Source organism: Onychomys torridus, chromosome 10 (genome assembly GCF_903995425.1).
Source record: "Onychomys torridus chromosome 10, mOncTor1.1, whole genome shotgun sequence".
In the NCBI taxonomy this organism is placed as follows: domain Eukaryota; kingdom Metazoa; phylum Chordata; class Mammalia; order Rodentia; family Cricetidae; genus Onychomys; species Onychomys torridus.
Window position 1 is genome coordinate 82,416,904 of NC_050452.1, and position 19,847 is coordinate 82,436,750.

The following is a 19,847-nucleotide window of genomic DNA, read 5'->3' on the forward strand; positions in this document are numbered from 1 at the left end:
AACTTTCAGTTACTCTCTTCTGAGATGTGAGAACAAGGACAGGGGACCTGATTCTTAAAATAAAAAGCATCTGTCTCAAACACTGGCAAATCCAGCAAAGAAATGCTTATTTTGTGTCAGGCACTATCTTATTATACTCCAATTTTCAAAAAATGTCTGGGTTTCAAATGTGAGAAACCAGTTTTTTTTTTTGTTTTCTTCTTCTAAAAATACGTTGTTATAATTTAAAAAAAAAAAATCACTACTTTAGACCAGCCGAGAGATCATATGAGTTCATCAAAATGCATAAGAAAATAGATCCTGTTCTTATATAATAATTTCCTTGTTCAAAAACCATGTTCATTTTGGATGAATTCATATTTTTGTTTTATTCTTCTTATTCATTCTGAATAAATTAACATGTGATATGTAGCTATAGTGAATAAGATGGTTATTTAGCCCATATATATCTATGAGGCGACCACTCAACATGAGAGTGAGATAATTCATTCTAGGACTGGGAAGATAACTTAGTTGGCAAAGTGCTCTATTTGCAAGCAGAAGGACCTGACTTAGATCCCTAGAACCCATGTTAAAGTCAGATTTGGTGGCACATGTGTGTAATCCCAGAGCTGAGGAGGAAGATAGGCAGGACTCTGAGGCTCACTGGCTAGCCAGCCTAGCTGACTCAGAGAGTCCTAGGGGAGTGAGAAAGAGCAACACGCACCATTGCCTTCTGCTCTTCCCACACTTGCACACACATACACATGCACACAAACACACAGGAACACATACACAAATAATTAACTTATATGCACTTTCTTTATCCTGCCCTTGGACCCTTTAATCACTCTTAATTTGGTTTCTCCCCTCTTTTATTATTATTAATTTGGTTTTTCAAGACAGGGTTTCTCTGTGTAGCCCTGGCTATCCTATAACTTGCTCTGTAGACCAGGCTGGCCTCAAACTCAGCCTACCTCTGCCTCCTGAGTGCTAGGTTCAAAGATGTGAACCACCATTGACAGTTTGAATTTTTAAAAATGGCTTGATATATTACTAGAAAGAATATTTTTGGTGTAAAAAATTCTAATCTTTGGTGATTTTTTTTTTTTTTAATGTGGCCCAAACTAACATGACAGCCTCCTATTTTCCTACTGAGAATTCCAAGCACTGAAATCAGAAGTGTGGGTCACCATGGTTGACTCCCTTGCCCATTCTATTTTCTCCTCTTAGTCTATTTATCAGGAAATTCATTTGGGCTTTCTATATAGCTGGTTATAACTTTGATTTTCCCTGGAAGTTACACACATTTTGTTAAAATTGACTCTCAGATACATGATATGTAATAACCTTAATGTATCATATTTTGAATTATTTCAGTTGTTGGATAGTATATAGAAAAGAAATGCTATTCACATTTTATTATTAATCTTGTACTTCTCATATTACAAACAAGAAAAGTGAGGCAAGCATGTTTAAACAACTTGCCAGTGGCCACTCTATCTAGAGAGGCAAGATTGAATTAAAACTTATCAGTTTAAACTCCAGAACCCAAACATACTAAGGAAGCTGGGTGCATGTGCATGCATGTGTGCGTGTGTGTATGTGTGTGTGTGTATTATTTGGCAGAGTGCCTGCCTAGTACATATGAAGTCCTGATCCCCAGCACTACATACAGCTGTGTGGCATACAGGCAGTGTGGCAGTACACACACGTAATCCCAGCACTTGGGAAGTAGAAGCAGGAAATGATCAGATGTTCAAGCTCATCTTGGTTATATGCCTAGTTTGAGGCCCTGTCTAAGATTGAAAAATAAAGTAGCCTTAGAGAAGAAACATGCACGGTCCCACCTTTGCTGTGGTATACCTTAGCACCCTCCTGGTGCCCACGCTCCAGGCCCCACCACCCTCTCCTCTTCCTCCTGGTGCCCACACTCTAATGACGAAGAGACTCGGCTGCTGCTATCTCTGTGCTCTGTCTACTTATGACCGCCATTTTGAATGGCTTTTCTATATGGAAATCTTCAGTATTTCAGGAAAATAATTTCCATACTGTACACCTCAGAGAACAGCTGCACGTATCCTGCTGTGTCTTTAAGAACGCATGCCATGCTGTACTTCCAGCAGGCTAGAAGTGTTCCCCGAAATCTTTCTGCTCTGGTGGGTAAATTCACATTCAATCAATTTTTGAAAATGTTCAGTTGCCAATGAGCTCACATTTTGGTGTGCAGCTTGTAATGTGTGGTTAACAGGCAGGCGCTGTTCCTGGAGAGCTATCTCGGCCTGTCAAACATTTTTCAAGCCTGGCGATCTATTGATTAAATCTGAATTCATACATTTTTACAAATTTATGACTTTCACAGGATCAAAGGAACATAACATATGATAAAAAATGATCTGCCTATTAAACACCATTGGAACTTTGCTGAAACTGTAGTGCACCCACAAGAGGAATCAAGTGGTGTTCAGTTTCTAATCATTTAAGAAAAGACAATTTAAAGGAGAAAATAATCTGTTGCACTTTATCTAATGCCTATACTGTTGGAACTGGACTTTACAGTGATATTTTATTTCAGCCCAGAAAAGGATAATATTTTGTTGTTGTTGTTGTTGTTTTGTTTTGTTTTTTTTTGAGACAGATTTTGATTTAAAAGCTTGTATCTTGCAGAGAGAAAAGACAGAGCAGCAGTGAAGGGTAAGGTTTTCAGCTTTCAGCTATTGCTCTGACCTCTTGGCTTTTAACTCTACAATTGGCTCTGTGTTTCTTATTTAACAAGACGGTTACATCTACAGATTTTCCCTGTGTAGCTGTGGCTGTCCTGGAACTTGTTTTGTAGACCAGGCTGGACTTGAACTCACAGAGATCTGCCTGCCTCGGCCTCTCAGGTGCTGAGATTAAAGGCGTGCACCACCACTGCCCAGCAAGAAGGATAACCTAAACCATACAGTGTTTACAAATGAGGGGTAGGGACAAGCTGTTCACTGTAATTTTGAGGCCAGTGAAGGAAAAATTCAATACCAAGAATGATTACCATTCAAATAATTATTCTTCCTTTCAAAGCATAACAACTAATCATCATTATGTTTATATAGACAGTAGTCATCTCTTTACAACATATATAACTGCAAAATAAAATTAATTATCCTCATTATCCTTTGCCCCTGATGCAGAATCAAAGAAGGCAGACAAGTTTAATTACCAAGATCACTTAATCAAGTTTGAGCCAGACACAGGGGAAATCCCCACTTCCTTGGTTTTCCCCCTTCTTCTCAACTACTCTCCTTCTCTTAGGGTAGGGCATGGCCGGCAAGCCAATGGCCCAGCCCGGGAAATCTACAGCAAGGCACCACCAAAGGGGTGGGGCTCATACTCTGTCTAGACTGGGTAAGGGCAAAGCTGGTGAAAGCCAGCCTTCTCTCAGGAAGCCAGGATCAGCTGTTAACTCTTCATGGCTGACCAAGCCAATTCTCAACCGTTCTTTTCCCCCAAATTCCCAGGAGACCTCTTGTACTCTCCACTCAAAACAATGGACCCAGAGCTTTTATGACAAGGGAACTGTTGCATTTTGACAATCACAAGCCTTGGGGGTCCCAGTATTTTCATCATATTTTTTCTTCATATTGTGTGTGTGTGTGTGTGTGTATGTATGTATGTTCACATGAGTGTGCATAAGTATATGGAGGCCAGATATGATGCCTGGTGTCTTTCTTGATCATCTGATGCAAGTTCTCTTGCTAGACTGAGCTGATTCAGCTAATCTAGCTAGCAAATCTAGGACCTTTTCTCCCTCCTGAGCGCTGAGATCCCAGGCTGGCTACTGTGCCCACATGACTCTTATATGGATCCTGTAGATCTGAGCTGTAGTCTTCACACTCATGCAGCAAGTGCTAGCCCCTGAGCCACCTCCTCAGCCCTCATCAGAGATAGGCATTCACCTGTCTACTGCTGAGACACCAGGCGAGGCCAGGGTGTACAGGATGATTCCAAAGAGAACAGCAGGGATGCTAAGAAAAGAAACTTTACACTGTTTCTACCCGCTATCCCACGTGCCCAGCCATGGTAAAGCTCCCTCGGTGGCCCAGCCAGAAGTGCAGAAAGCAAGAGAGTAAATGTCAGAACTCACCACATAGGCAAGGTTTGACCTGGTGATTACGGCTGTCCGTTGACTAGCAACAGTCATGCTCAGGGAGGAACCAGGGGCCAGCTGAGGCCCTCGGTTCTCTGACGGGGACACCTCCACTTTTACTTCTGATGTTGTCACTGTCAGGCCATCTGTGACTGAGATCTCCATGCTGTCCTCCCAGGCAGAGGAGCCATCATGTAGGTACTGCAGAGCATTTCTTTCAACTTCTTCATATGTGAAAGTGTCACCTTCCAAGAATAAAACAACCCCAAACTGTAAAGCCGGTGACTTCTGGGAAGAACACTTCTCATTCATACAGCACCTCCCTTCTCCTGATTTCAAAGTGCACGGGGAATCAGGAAGTCTGGGACTGGGAAGCTAATCAGTCCAACCACTCACCCAGCTTAGGAGTCCCTGGAGAAAGGGTGGGTTGGCTTGTCCCTCCTCACTGCTCAAGGTGAGAGGCTGTATAACAAGGCAGCTAACTTCTCTGGGTGACAGCCCTGGTGTATGTTGTTTTTTAAGGCCAAATCACAGTGAGCTAAAATTGGACTCTGGGAGAACAGTCATCACTCCCAGTTCTAGAAATACAAAGAACAGGCTTACATTCTTCTTGACTGTTCCTCGGAATCTAATCATGGTACTGAACATTTCTTGAAGGCTGAAGAAAAGAGACAGTACACTGTGCTCCATTAAAGGCATTATTTTAATTTGGGCACTTAAGGTTTTCTTTTCTTTCCTTTTTTTTTTTTTAAAGATTTATTTATTTATTATGTGTACAGCATGTATGACTGCAGGCCAGAAGAGGGCACCAGATCTCCTTACAAATGGTTGTGAGCCACCTTGTGGTTGCTGGGAATTGAACTCAGGACCTCTGGAAGAGCAGTTAGTGCTCTTCACCTCTGAGCCATCTCTCTAGCCCGGTTTCCTTTTTTTGATTAAAAATGTGAAAATACAATTGAGAGCCCAATGACTGGGCACTTGCTTAGCATGTGCAAGACCCTCATTTTGAACAGTGTAGGATGGGAGTTGTTCCTGGATGTTAAAATGCAAACTACATAATTCAGGGTTCTAATCTATACCATATCATCATTATGGATAAAACAGGTAGTGTGGAAAGTTTTAAGATCTCAAAGGTCTGTAGAAAATGAAGTTAAATTAGAAGTTTAGAAAATTTAATCCACAAATATTAAAGTTGTTCAAAGTTTGGGGGCCATGAAACTTTTTTTTTTTTTTTTTTTTTTTTTTTTTTAATAAAGCATGTCTTTAGTCATGGGCCATCATGATTCCACAGAACACAGATGAGGAAATAGTCTTGGGGGTGTTCTTCCCAGTTATATCTTTTGGAGATTCCTTGTTGAGACTGAGGAATTTGCTTGTTCTCTGTATTTCCCTTTGATGCCCAAAGTGTATGATGTCACTAATGTTGGTATCACTAAAAATAGGTATCAGCTCTTTACAAAGGCCTTCAGATGCCATCTACCAAACACAAGTGTGGGTCAAGGTCAACACTAGGGGCAGGACAATGAAGCGCTGGTTAAAGGCAACCCTGAGGAAACGGGATAATGGTTGCTGCATGCTCCTCCTGCCCCATGATGCTTCTGTTTTCATGACCCTAAATAATTGCTTTTGTGCCTCCCAAGTGCCTATTAGCTGTTCTTTTTTTTTTTTTTTTTTTTGGTTTTTCAAGACAAGGTTTGTCTGTGTAGTTTTGGTGCCTGTCCTGGATCTCGCTCTATAGACCAGATTGGCCTTGAACTCACATAGATCTGCCTGGCTCTGTCTCCTGAGGGCTGGAATGAAAGGCGTGTGCACTACCATCCGGCTCTATTAGTTGTTCTTTAAAAATTTAATCCACATTTAAGGGTAAAGATTTACCCCACCAGGGAAATTCAGAAGAATGCATTATCACATCTCTGAAAAGCAGCTGTCTCAAGGATTTGAGAAAGTTACAGATTACAGAAGTGAGATACGGCATTTCTTGGACAACTACTTTAGAAGAGACATATTCATTTTGATATATAAGGGCTCACTATTTAAATACAACACCCAGATTTTGATTGTTTTTGTGCTTTTCTATATTCCCTATGCGATCAATATGAGCGTCGTGCCTACACACAAGATGTGCACCATGTGTGTGCCTGGTGCCTTGGAATGTCACAAGAGGGCATTGAATCTTCTGGAACTGGAGTTACAAGAGGCTGTGAGCCACTGTGTGGGTGCTGGGAACTGAACCTGGGTGCTATGGAAGAGCAGCCAGTGCTCTTATCTGCTGAGCCAACTCTTTAGCCCCAATATGTAATATTTATAACTCAAGAAAGCACAATAAATACCATTTTTAAAAAAACTGACTACACTGTTATACACGTTAGATAACATTTTAAAGTTAGCCTCTTTGTTAATGGATGAAGAAACACAGAGCTAAAAACTACCAGAGTCTTAGACATACATTATAAAGATTCACATAGGAAATTAAGAGAACCTATTAACCTCCATGAAAAAGCCACGTGATTCGGAAGCTCACTGGCCAATCTCACCTGCAGACTGAGGGAACAGCTTCACAGATTTTAGAATGGGCTGGGCCTGATGGGGGGTGAAGGACTTGCGGCAGATGAAGAATTCTAATGTCTGGGTCAAGAATATCTTCCCTCCTATCTTATCCCCACAGGCATTTTACTTCTTCTCTGAGTCACATAAAACTAATTGTAGATGTTAAAAAAAAAAAAAAAAAAAAAATCCCCAAGCAGGCCAGGTAGAGAGGAAGCAGGCACATGTAGAAAACACGTGTGGATCCACAGAGCGCGCACAATAAAAATCACTGATAAAATGCTACCTGCGGCCATGGGCTCCGAGGACTCTGCTGTGGATTTCAGGAGAGAGCCATGCTGTGGAGGTTTCTGAAGCTGGAAGAAGAGCTCTTCTGGCACCATCTGAGCATCTCTCAGGACCAACTGCAGGCCTGAAGGAAGGAAGAGAGGCTGGCTATAGAGACAACTGGTGTTCCCTGTAGACGGAGCCACAGGCCAGGCTGCAGATCCACTGGGGAGTAATCAAAATCATAAAGCACAGCATGATTACGGGGAGTGCAAGGTAAGAGATAAGAAACACGGTCAATCCACCAGTTACAAGGTTCTTTCAGAAGTTCCCTTGTGAGTAGGTAGCTCAGGATCCAGAATCTTCTTTTCTCCCACAGAGAGGAGGACAATCCCCAAAGGCCAACAGTAGACCTGTCCTAACCAGTGTCTTCCGGAAACACCCCCAAACTGGTCTTGCTTTTCCTAGTCTCTCATTTTCGTACGTCTACTGAAGGAGTCATCCAGAAAGCACCAGAGAGAACAAAAACCGTTCTCAGTGTTCTCTATATAACTCGTTTATAAGACTGCTCACAAATAGCTTTTGGTCAAATTATAGAAATTAAATAATTACGTCAGGACCAAAGCCACATGTAGAAAACACGTATGGATCCACAGAGCGCACACAATAAAAGTCACTAATAAGATGCCCTTGCTAAAGGAATAAACCAACTGCAAAGAATAAGTGCACTTGGAAGTAAATAAAACTATGCACACGACAGCAGCTGCAGCTCCTCACAGCTTCGGGAGGTCACTGTGACCTGTCACTGTTGTCCCTCTCATTTTCTAAACAGAAACCAGGCGCCGCCGTCACTGAAACCTGCTCCCTCGACTCTCTTCTCAGCTCTGTTTCTCTTTGTATTGTAGCAAGGATAACAAATCCAACTCCAGGAGGCTGGGAAATAAATTCTGTGCAGCATTCCATCACAGGGCTGGCCTCTGAAGGGTCCCTTTCCTCCTTCCCTGCTCTCAGAACTGCTTCGATTTGCCTAAGAATGGGTAGGAGGATAGACAGAGGTGGGAGAGGACACCCTTACAGAAGAGGGAGGGGGCCACTGCTGCTGCTGCAATACAGTCCAATTTCCAGAGCTAGACTTCTCTCAGGCCCCCAGTTCTTACCTAGAGAGGTGCGGCCTCCAGGTCTAACCTCCAACAGGGGAGCCCTGACCTGAAATCCTGGTAGTTGCCGATCGGAGTGAAGTAAATGAATGGTGAGGGCCATCTCTGGACTCATGTGCTGTCCATCAGAAACTGGCAAAGGAAAGACACACCCACACACCCACATGATTAAGCATATACGTGTAAACATAAATCAAATTATAGTCTGGTCACCTTTACGCTATTTTCACAAATATTTCGCAATTTGTTGAGATGCTTAAAAATAGAAAAAAGTAACAATGATGAGCAATTCTACTAAAGCATTTTCTATGGATAACACAAAGGATGAGAGTTCACTATTTTTTAATTTTTCTAAAAAATTATGAATATGTATTTATTTATAAATTAACAAATTTTTTTTCTACAAAGTTATTTTAAAAGGTATTCTCACATGGTGATTTTGAGGCTCGTTAGTGGGAAGTAATGTAAAATAAGCACTTTCTAAACAAACAACTAAAAGCCCCCTGCAGGATCTCATACAGCTCATCCTGGCCCCCAACTCACTCCACAGCCAGGTGTGACCCTGAACTTCTAGTCTCAACCTCCCAAGTGCTAGCGTTAAAAATATCTGTGCTCAAGTGGTACCAGCAAAGACGTTTATTTATGGAAAAGTTCTTTGCATTAATTCATCCCTCGAGCATTCCAGAAAAAATATTTTAAGAACTCTATTTTTTTTTTTTTTTAAGGAATGACTCTGCTTCATTGTGTTTCTTTGAAAGAACAGAACATTTGCCCATGACTTTCATAGCAATTGTATGCAAGTAAGCACATCCATTTTACCCTGTCGCTACGCACATGGCCATAAGTAGAAGAAACCACTGCAAAGCAGTGACCTTATACTTTGTTTTCCCAGCTTGCCTCTATCCAAGAGGATCCCCATCTTCTATGGAAAATGAAAGCAGAACAGTCTATCCCTTGACTCACATTCAGTTTCTTCTGTAACTCCTCCCTCCCCTCCCTAAACCCAGGTGTGGTGGATACTGGTAACATCTGTGTGTTATCTACCATGGATACTGAGAAAAGGGCACTGTTGATTATTTTGAATGACTCTTTACTTGCCGATGGTATGGTTACAGGAAACCAGTTTCTTTTCCTTTCTTCTGGACTTGGCAGCTTGTTGGCAGGAATCTGCCCTCTTAATGTAAAGTTGGCTCAGGGATAATGATTTCACTAGGGTCGCTTTAGGTCTGGCTTGTCCTTGAGGCAGATCTAAATGATTGAGACTTTACAAGATACCTCATGTCTATCACAGAGAAGGCCGAAACAGGCCCTTGGAAGGACAGAAGATAAAGTCCACATGAAAACGAAGCTTTTGTGGCTCTGGAAATTTTAGTAAAGTGTCAAAATTATTGCCATTGTTTCTTTGTGTATGTTCAATCTCCTTCTCTCTGGATGAACAAAGATAGAGACTGGGTGATTCTTAACTCTGAAGGCTTGTGGACAAACATACACTCTTCTGTTATTTTAGTGGACTTAGGACTCTCTTGAGGACTGTAGCAGGAATCTTAAAGAGTCTTATTAATAAAATCAAACCTGAGGCCAGTTATTGGGGTGACTGCTGGAAGATCAGAGAAGCAGAATAAGCCACAGCTACCTCACCTCGCCAGTTCCTCAGCTGATCCTGTTTCCTCAGACTGGATGCCTATGACTCCTCATCTAGAATGAATCTCAGCTAAACTGCTGCTCAAAAGCCTAAAAACTTAACCAGCCAAATGCTTCTAGTTTCTGGTCTTCACGCCTTATATATCTTTCTGCCTTCTACCATCACTCCCTGGGATTAAAAGCATGTATCCTTATACAGATGGATTTCTGCCTCTGGAATGCTAGGATTAAAGGCGTGTGCTACCACTGCCTATCTTCTATGTTTAATATTGTGGCTGTTCTGTCTCTGACCCCAGATAAGTTTATTAGGGTGCACAATATTTCAGGGAACACAATACCACCAAAGAGGACCCTAGAGTGTACAATAGAAATCTCTGTGCTTAAAAAAAATGACATTTGTATATTTGTTGTTGCTTCCACTGGTTTTACTTTGAAAGAGAAAAAGCTCAGGAGATTTCAACATCCCTACATAGTGGAGGGCAGGAAAGGCCTAACACTGCAAGAGCTTTGGCCCAATCACACAGCTGTTCACTGTGACCAAATACATCCCTGCCTCTTTAAGGGGCAGAAAGCTATCTACCAGTGAATATTATATAATTAGAAATCATGTTGCATGGTTCAGTGTTTAGAAAGCAAATGCAAAAACTGCCAACAAAAATATTAAGAATTGCACATCTTCCCTCTCTTAAGGAGTGTTTCTGATTTCTCTGAGAAACAACCACACTGCTTATTTGGGTTAAATGCTTCCTACGGGCCCCATTTGCCTGATATGTGTTCCTTGCCCAGAACTGCTCGGCAGAGGGCCTGTGCTTATCCCAAAGCCAGCCAAGTCAGGAGCTTTGACTATCTTCCTGTTCTTAGCAGATGAATCACAAGGAGCTATCCACCCTCATTCTGTAGGTTAATGTCAGGGATTAGGCTGGTCACTGCTTTGGTTCATTATCTGCCCAGTTCAAAAGTCTGTCATAAAATTCCTTTCAAAGAGGTGCTGCCTTCCTACCAGATTCCAAAAGCATTTCTCCAAGAATAGAACTCCTACCTATCCCCCCCCCCACACACACCAAAATAAACAAACAAAAACCCAAAAAACAAAACAAAAACAAACAAACAAAAAACCACCAAAAACCCAGAGGAATCTTGGGCTGAAAACAAGATAGTTTAAGGCCAGCCCAAGGCCTTCTTTTAACCTTATGGAAAGCTCAAGGATCATTTAATTTCAGGTCCTGGGCAAGTTAACGGTTGACCTTCCACCTACTCAAGCTTTCTGGTTAAAAGGATGAGGCATGCTACTTCTCTTGATTTTTGTGACCTACCCACTTATACCTCAGAACACAAAACTATCCCACACTGCAGGTCAGGAACTTGTATTAAATGCTGCTCTGACCTTTTCCAGTGGTGGATGTGGCCCACACAATCCTTAGCTTGAAAATGCTGGAAAAATCCATCTTTAGAATACTACTAGGTAACTCTGAAGATGACATTTATTGTAAATTGATTTGGAAAAGAAAAAAGAAAGTCACTCATGGGTACTGATTGCATGTATCACCTGCAGAGTCACTCACTTGAGAGGAGCTGGTAAGTTTATACAACTGTGGTGCCTCACTGAAATTAGCAGCATGATTTTTCCCCTCAGAGAGAAAAGATATGCAGGGCAGTTTGAGGGAAGATTTTTCCATCCCACCAAGATGTCTTCCCATAGGAAATATCACAGGATCCAAGGATGGGTGATTCCGACAGAATGGTTAATCCCAGTTAAAGAGCGGGTTTAAAAGATAACCATCTGCATTCTAACTTGATCAAGAATGCCTTTCCCTGTGCTACCTCAGCCTCTATTGCAGTAGGAAGCAAAACCAGGACGCAGAAACGTCTAGAAGCATTTTTAGTTTACATTCTGGGTCCAAAGGCTTTTTTCTCTAGAGGCAAGGCATCTGATAAATGGTGTTATTCAAGACTCCATATAACTACTACACATCAGCTGGGTGTAACACATGGATGCTCACATACCAACTGTCCTGGAATCTGAACATATATTATGATGATGATCTCCATGATGGATGAAGTATTCATGTACAGAGTTATTAGGGAACCTTCCCAGAGAGGCTGAACTCCAGCTTGCAAGACCCCAACTTTAAGACCATAACTACTATTGTTTCTTTTCAATAAACAGACAAATTCCACTAGGGCTCAAATAACATTAACTTTGGGCATTCTTATTAGGTATTCTTTCCTGTGAATATGAAAGTAAGTCATTGCTAGTTAATTAACCTTATAATTATTTTAGAAGAGACATGCTTTAGAAGAGAAGCCACGTAGCTTCTAGGAAACGTAAAGGAAAGGTTGAGAGGTAAGGATATACTCCAGTCTCTAATAAAACCAAGATTAAAGTCTTTACCTGTGAAGTAAAATTTCACTGATTCTGGGAGACCTAAAAAAGCAAGAGAGGAAAATCAGTGTCCTAAACATCCTGGGATCAGAGGGATAAGGGATGGCCCAAATTATAGAGTAGCGATTCGGGGAGAAAAAGATGTTTAAATCAAAATTGATCTGGTTTAAGGAGCAATCAGGAGGTCCTCTGCTCATGGAATGTTGGGTTTAATGATGCCAGCATTAATTTTAAGTATAAAAAAGACATTCATACTGGAATAATTTGGTGTCACAGCAGTTAGGGTGATTTATAATACATTCATTCAGAACCTATTTTATTAGTACATGAAATCCTACAAATTGGTGAGGTGGGTGATATATAATGCTGACAGCATGTGTGTGTGTGTGTGTGTGTGTGTGTGTGTGTGTGTGTGTGTGTGTGTGTGTGTGTGTGTGAGTGTGTAGGTCAATTCCATTGTAGAACTGAGTGATGTCTAGCATGTTGATTTACACACTGTAACTGGGAGAGATTCATCTTGTGGCATTTATCCCATAGATTGACAGGACATGAGTCTACTCTCTCCAAAGAGACTGGTGGAACAAAGACAAGTGTAGCTGCCTTGGAAATTACTTTAACCACAGCTGACATGTTTTCCTTTTGTCTAATCTCAAGATAGTCCCAGTTTCCTGTAAAGTAGGTCTTGTAAAGCAGGGGCTAGATAACCAGGAATACTTTCATGGGCTATTAGTTAACCAGTTACTAAATACCAAGAGTGCTCCTCAGAGAAAGGGCCTCTTCCTGCCCTTAGGGATTTTTCAATGTAATTGAGGAGTTGATCATTGTCTGGACAATTGAACTTTTACTAAATAAAGACAAATATCAGTTTTTGTTTACTTACCATAATCAAAAAGAAACCCCATAATTATTTAACCCATATTCACTTTCCTTGTTTCAACAGCTATTTTGTTTGAATAAATTTATGATATAAAAGTAATATCTATTTATAAACTTGTGTGGTATATACACTTTAAATATCATAACATATGGACACCAAGATTTTTACAATCATCCCAAGGCACAGACCTTGGGGTGGGAAATCCCAACTACTACTTCCTAGTTGCGCTAACTACAGAGTCAAGGGAGGGAGAGATGGCAGGCAGCCTCAAGGAAGGGTATGCACTGGCTTTAATAAATGAACAAAAAGTTCATCGGTTTGTTTTTCTACTCAATGTTTTAAAAGAAAACTTATTGAACTGTCTTCTGTCAAATCCCAAATCTCAAGTTGGAAGATCACTGCACTCTCCATGCCTCCATGGATTCTCCCCTGAGGTGCTGCAGTCCACAGTGGACCCAGCTTCCTAGCCTGGCGTCCTTCTCAAGTCTGCTCATTGTCACTGTGGTGCAAGAGTCCTCATGAGAACCATCCCCTGAAGCTTTAAACTTCCACTGGGTCTTAGGTTAAACACCCAAATCTTTCCAAGCTCCTGTGGAGTGTAAAGTCTGCCCTCAATCTCCAGTCAGACCCATCCCTGCCTGCTCTGCTAGACCCTGTACATCACAAAAATACCACAGCCTCTTTTACAATCCCCAAAATGTTACATTTTCTTTTCCCCAAGGTCTCATAGAAGGCATACTCTCTTCCTCCAGGAATGTTCTCTATGCATCCATCCCCACATGCACAGTTAGCTATGTTAGCCACTACTTTGCCAGTAGCTATCTGGACAGCCACCTCTTAACTCCTCAGTCTAGATCAGCCTTGTGTTTAAGTTAACCACTGAATCTTCCTCCTTTATCAGAGCATCTCATCTCAGTCCACAACGAAATATTCATTATTGTGATATTTCCCTAGCAATTCCCATACATGGCCCCTAATCAGTCCAACAGCAGGCTCAATGGCTCTTTTTGCTTCCCACTCTATCTCCAACCCCTCAACCAGAGGCACTAAACAAAAGTTGGCTGAAAGTACGCCTATGACATGAATTAGGGATGAAAAGAAGACAGACCTGAGCCCATGTCACATCTGGGCTGATAGGCCCCAAGTTACTCTGAATAGGGAGAAAAGAGTGTCAGCAAACCGTACACAAGTTTTTGGGAACAGAAGCAGAACTAGCCATGAAAATTAAGAATGTCTTGAGTACCTCAAGGCAGAGAAAATAGCATTACCAACAAAAGAGTAGGCCATGATCTCCTGGAGGTGGGGGGCTGCAGCTGGAGGGCGATACAGGATTTTACCCTGGTTAATATCTTCCTGAGTGAAATACCGGATGGGAGAGTGAGGCTGGTCTCTGTGCTCAATGACACCTGGGGAGGAAGAGACTGATGTGAGCATAGACTGCAACTTTTGGATGACGGGATGGCCAGGCCCACCACATCCCCCTTGCTCATGAGTGGGACTCTCTATCATTCAGGAGCCAAGGCTCCTGAGCTGTTCTTCTTGCTCTCTGCTGTCAACTTACTCAAGAAACGGACAAGTCTTGAGCCAGGGGATGGTTCAGCCAGTAAAGCGCTTGTAATACAAGCATGGGGACCTGACTTTGAACCCCCAGCACCCATGGGTGTGCATGATAGCACACATCAGTAATCCCAGTGTTGGGGAGACAGGAAAAATCCCTGGGGCTTGTTGTCCAGCCAGCTGAGGTCATTTCCAGGTTCACTGGGAAAAACTGTTCCACTAATAAGGTGGATAGCAAGTGAGAAAGATACCTACACAAGATGCAAGCACATCTGCACATATCTGAGCACATATACATTATATGTACACACAGATAGATAGATGAGAGATACATAGGCGGATATGTATATACATGTATATACACACACATACATATGAGAGAGAGAGAGAGAGAGAGAGAGAGAGAGAGAGAGAGAGAGAAGGAGAGCGAGCGAGGGGGGGACCTGAATAGAGTCTTCAGTGGAACATAAACTACACACTATGCATGGTAAGGTGGAAATCACTGCCACCAGTGTAGTTTAGTACACACACTTTTCCATAAGTGAATGGCATACTACTGTCACTATGAAACTTCCAACTTAGTTTTACTACAAAGGTCAAGAGGTCCTTAAGACAGGGGCCCAAACTGATCTTCTGATGAGGTGCCAAAGAAATGTTTTTCTAGGCTTCCTGTTAATTTCAGACACCCCTCCATTTCTGTGATGATCCCAGCAACAAAACTATTCTAAAACAGATACAATCTTATAACTACCACTCAGTTTATGATCAATGCCTTCATGGCTGCAATTCAGATACCTTACAGGCATGGAACGTCTGTTGTGTTCATCTCTCATGTCTTATTTAGTCTTTAGAGGGAGGCACATGGTCTCAGTGTTGAACTAATTCATCTGAGACAGGTGCATTCTGCAGGAAGCAACCTAAACCAGCCTGAAAGCTCACACCATGGGGAGAACCTCTAGATACAACTTAATGTCTTTTCATTTTCTTAGCTCTTATCAAAGGGCAATGGAATTTCATTATTACACTCTTTGTTCTTCTTGGGGATGTGGTAAAGCAAGTGGCTTCCTGCCTGGAGACAAGAGCAGAAATGCCTCTATGGAGCTGGTCTTCCTACAATCTTTCATGGGCACAGGCTTCTTAGTTTAGCCCAGTATTAAGATAACTAGAGGCTGGACTGAGGGCAGGCCCCATCTGGCCTCTGATTGTAGTTACCATTTCTATTTCTTCCTATGAGAAGACTGATCTATCCACCGGCACTAAGTATGTGTGACACAGCCACCTTTGGATTTCGACACAGCCTCTAGTCCAAAACACTTGTTCATTTTGGTCCATTGGCCTATTTGGACTTCTTTAGGGCCCCATTAAGGCAATGTGCATGTATGTCAAGTTCTGCAAGTGTCTAGGAGGGGACATTATGTCTGTAGGTCAGCTCTGTCAGAACCTAAGCCAACATGCATTGCACTTATCTCTTCCAAAGCAGATAACATGAGTGTGAAGTGTGAATATCATTTCCTTCACAAACCCTCCACAAGTATCACTGGGTAAAGAAGCAAGCAAAGCCCAGAGTTTTTAGGACTGGTACAGAATCACAAGGCAAGCGCATCACTCAAAAACACCTTCACTGCATCTCATACCTTGATTTGGATGCAGAGGTACGGTGATATTGTATATAATCTTTCCACTGGGACTCTCTGAGTTCACGAAGGATAAGGAGTGAGGCTGAATGACAGTTAGGCCATTTTCCTGAGCCTGGATAAAAAGGGAGAAAGCAAGAATTAAAGACATAAGTATGATAATAACAAGAGCCAGAGGCAAACCCAAATCTTCACAAGAGAACAAAACCAAACTGGCTCTGGGCTTTTAAAATTAGTCTTATTTGTCAAGCTCTTCTCCAAGTTTAAACAATGGATCTGGTCTCTCACACAATGAATGTGGCCAGCCCAGAAACCTTTCAGGTGATCTAGGTGATCCAGGCCTGAGCAGGTTTCCTCACCTCTGACTGCTTCCTCCTCCACAGTCCCCAGGTTTATGTCAGAGCACGTTGTGAGTGTCCCAAGGTGATTTTATTTTCCCCAGATGGAGCCCATAGTAGAAAACCTTGGAGAATAAAGCACCACGGATGGTAATTCTACTCTCCACAGCTAGCTCACCACATCTTTGCTCCTCTAACTTCATGAGCTCCAGGTGACTCTGGCATGCCATCTAGAGAACCAAGCTGAGAGGTTGAAGTCTTGGCCCATGAGGCTCTTCAGAGAACTCCTGGGCCCCAAGCCTTGCTAATGGGAAAAGTTTGGCATTCTGGCTAAAGTTTGGCATTCACAAGGCTAAAGATGAGTGCAGCCAGCATAGCAGAGCTGACCCAATGGCAGGAGGACAGGTGAATGCCCTGGGAATGTGAACGTGGGGGATCTGGCCATGCCCCTCATCAGCCATATGGTGGTGTGGGTGGGGAAGAGGTCCCCCTGACACCCCTTGCCTCATGTAGCAGGTAGGAGAGCTGGTCCTGAGGTCATAAGAGCTGGAGAGCTGTGCCTGGCCCTTGCCAGCTGCAGTACCCAGGAGAAGTGGCCCCTGCACCTGGGGCACACAGTAGAGCTGCCCTTGATGCTGTAGGTATGGGACAGCAACCCTGGGTCACAACACCAGAGAAATGGCCCCTCTGCTTGCTCCTTGCTGAAAGGGGTGAACTAGTTGGGGTAAGGCTGGAAACCCTGGTGATGAGGGTGGGGGAGAGCTGGAGGGCCGGCCAACCCTGCTACTTCCAGGCCCAGAACCAAGTTATAAGTTGACCCATTCTATCCATGACCTGTAGGAACACATGAAGGGGCTGGTCCATGGCAGACCCAAAGCTTCAGGATCTCCATGACACAGGGCAACAACAGGATATCCAAGAGGAGTCCCAGTGAGGGCCCAGCATCCATAGTGTAACAGAAACCAGACACCGTGAACCAGACCAATGACTCTTTTCAATGAACACTTGCAAGTCAATATACATGGACAAAAGAGATTACTGTGTGACTCACTGTGTCACACTGCAGCTCCTGTGATGAGATTTTCCCTTTTTTTCTCTAAAATTTTTTTTTGGGGGGGTGGGTTGCAAGGGCAGAGGGAAGATATGAAGGGATGGGAAATGAAAGGAATCGAGATGCATGATGTGAAAGACACAAAGAATAAATAAAAAGAAAGTTTAAAAAATAGATGAGCCCAGCTCCCACACCAAAAGTGACTAGCCCCTTACATTCAGAAACATTTGCTTATTATAGTATATGAAGATCATCTCTCTTACGTCCGTATCTATTGTACTGTTCAGAGGAACTAAATAGCACCATTCCTTTATACCTTTTGATGATCAAGGGGAACAATATTTACTGACAGTGTGCCTGCAGTGTCCACTATCCATCTACCTGCTTATATCCACACCTCCTAACAGCAGGAACACTCAGAAGCCCAAAGGGCAGGGTCACTCTCAGCTCCTACATGACAGCGGGTTGAGGACAACCGCCACAAAAACAGAGTGTATCAAGAAGTAAAGGGAACAGTAGTGTGACTGGGGCCTGGGTCACAGGTGCTATTTTAAGACAGAACAAAGTAGCGTGCCCACTGCAAGTGCCACTGACGGACCCTGAGGTTAGGTTAGAGTTTGACACTGTCTGGTGTCTTCAAAGCCCTGCTCCTTTCAGAAGGAATTTCCCTATTCAGAAGAGGATTAAGTGGGGCTCACTCCTGCTCATAGGAGGGTGTGGTATTCTTATTTTTAACCATAAAACGCTGAGGGCTGCAGTTGCTCTGTAATTGTCCCAAAGACATAGCTATCCCAGGGCGAGGCAGCAGCTGCAGGTTAGGACAGTCTCCTACAGTGAAGAGTCATATTTCAGGCCCTTGCACAGGTCTAGAATGTAATGAGCAAGAAATATTAGAATTTGCAACAGCAGCTGGTCTCCCCCACCCTGCTATGCTAACATACAACAAGCAAGGACAATCATTAAAACTATATACCCCATAAAAGATGTTTACAGACCATCCACGTGGGGACAGATACATTCACAAGAAGTACAGCTCCAACACCCTGTCAAGTATGGCTTGGCACCTCCCAATGTCAAAACCACTATAATCAAATATTCTCAAAGTGCCATGGAATACGTCTGAAAATTCAGATGTCCCTAAACAATAAAGGGATAAGAAGATAATTGTTACAGATATAGAAGTACCAACAAGGGAAATAGGTTTTAGCCAAGACAACAGACATTCCATTTTGGAATTTAAAGATTCCATGTCTTGACTAATTAAAATGGATATTATGTAGAAAATGGGAGGACTTAATTTTCTAAAGCTATATTGAGGCTGTTATATATCAAACTAGTCAATTTTAATTATTTGGAGTATTCAATATTCATCAATTAAACACACTAAGAAGTGGGAGATTAAACTTCATGGAAATAATTATAGAAGACATCTTTTATAACATCTGGCCAAAGATTAAGAATAATAGTTTCCATCTTACTCACTTCACCTCTGACTACATCCAGAATCCAAACCCCCGTCTCCCTGATGTCGCTGCTCTGCTCAGGGCCAGCCGCTCCTGGTCCTCACAGTGGTCCTCACAGTGCTTCACAATGCTCTCAGCTTGACTAGTGGCTGTTTCAGCCAGGGTGCCAGGAGGATACTGGATCTTGTTCCTCACCTGCCATGGCTTTCCATGGTATGTGGTACAGAAGTCCGGTTCTCACAGTGACCTTGGCTCTACTGCATGTTCCAGACACCTTTTATAGACTCATCCCAAACTCAGGCCTCCCCGTTTCCTGACCTCAGGGAAAGGGGCAGCTGTACTCTTAGAGCTATGGTCTTCCTGTCTTCTCATTGGCCGTGTCTACAGCCCTCAGCCACTAATTGTGTTTTAGCTTTTTAACCACCACACCACTTCTAAGTGTAGAGTTGTGCTAGCTATCATGCACATTGCTCTACAAAAGAACCCTAGAATTCTGGCACCTTAAAAAACTGACACTGTATCCACTGAGTAGCTTCACCTTCATTGCTTCCTCCCTCTCACCCCTGGAAACCACAGCTCTGCTTTCCTTTCCTAAGAATGTAACTAGTCTCCATTGCTGTACAAGGGAGCCATATCTTATTGGTCTATTTTGGCTTATTTCACTTCACATGTCCTGGAGGCTAGGGACCTTATGACAGGATTACTATTATATGGCTGTATCGTGTTGTACAATAAGAGTGTACACACACACACACACACACACACACACACACACACACACACACACACACACACACTATCTTTTTTATCTGTTTATCTATCAATAGACA

The 19,847-nt window shown here is 42.6% G+C and overlaps 1 protein-coding gene across 1 annotated transcript in view; it reads right to left on the reverse strand.

The window, feature by feature from the left end:
• Window positions 1-19,847, reverse strand: part of Fras1 (Fraser extracellular matrix complex subunit 1) — a 417,436-nt gene that overhangs the window by 89,351 nt on the left and 308,238 nt on the right. The window contains exons 33-38 of the mRNA XM_036200993.1: window positions 16,166-16,280; window positions 14,243-14,380; window positions 12,107-12,139; window positions 8,074-8,205; window positions 6,936-7,061; window positions 4,103-4,350 (exon numbers count right to left, since the gene is read on the reverse strand). Of these exons, the coding sequence (XP_036056886.1) occupies window positions 4,103-4,350; window positions 6,936-7,061; window positions 8,074-8,205; window positions 12,107-12,139; window positions 14,243-14,380; window positions 16,166-16,280 (792 nt within the window). The remainder of the gene's footprint in view (window positions 1-4,102; window positions 4,351-6,935; window positions 7,062-8,073; window positions 8,206-12,106; window positions 12,140-14,242; window positions 14,381-16,165; window positions 16,281-19,847) is intronic.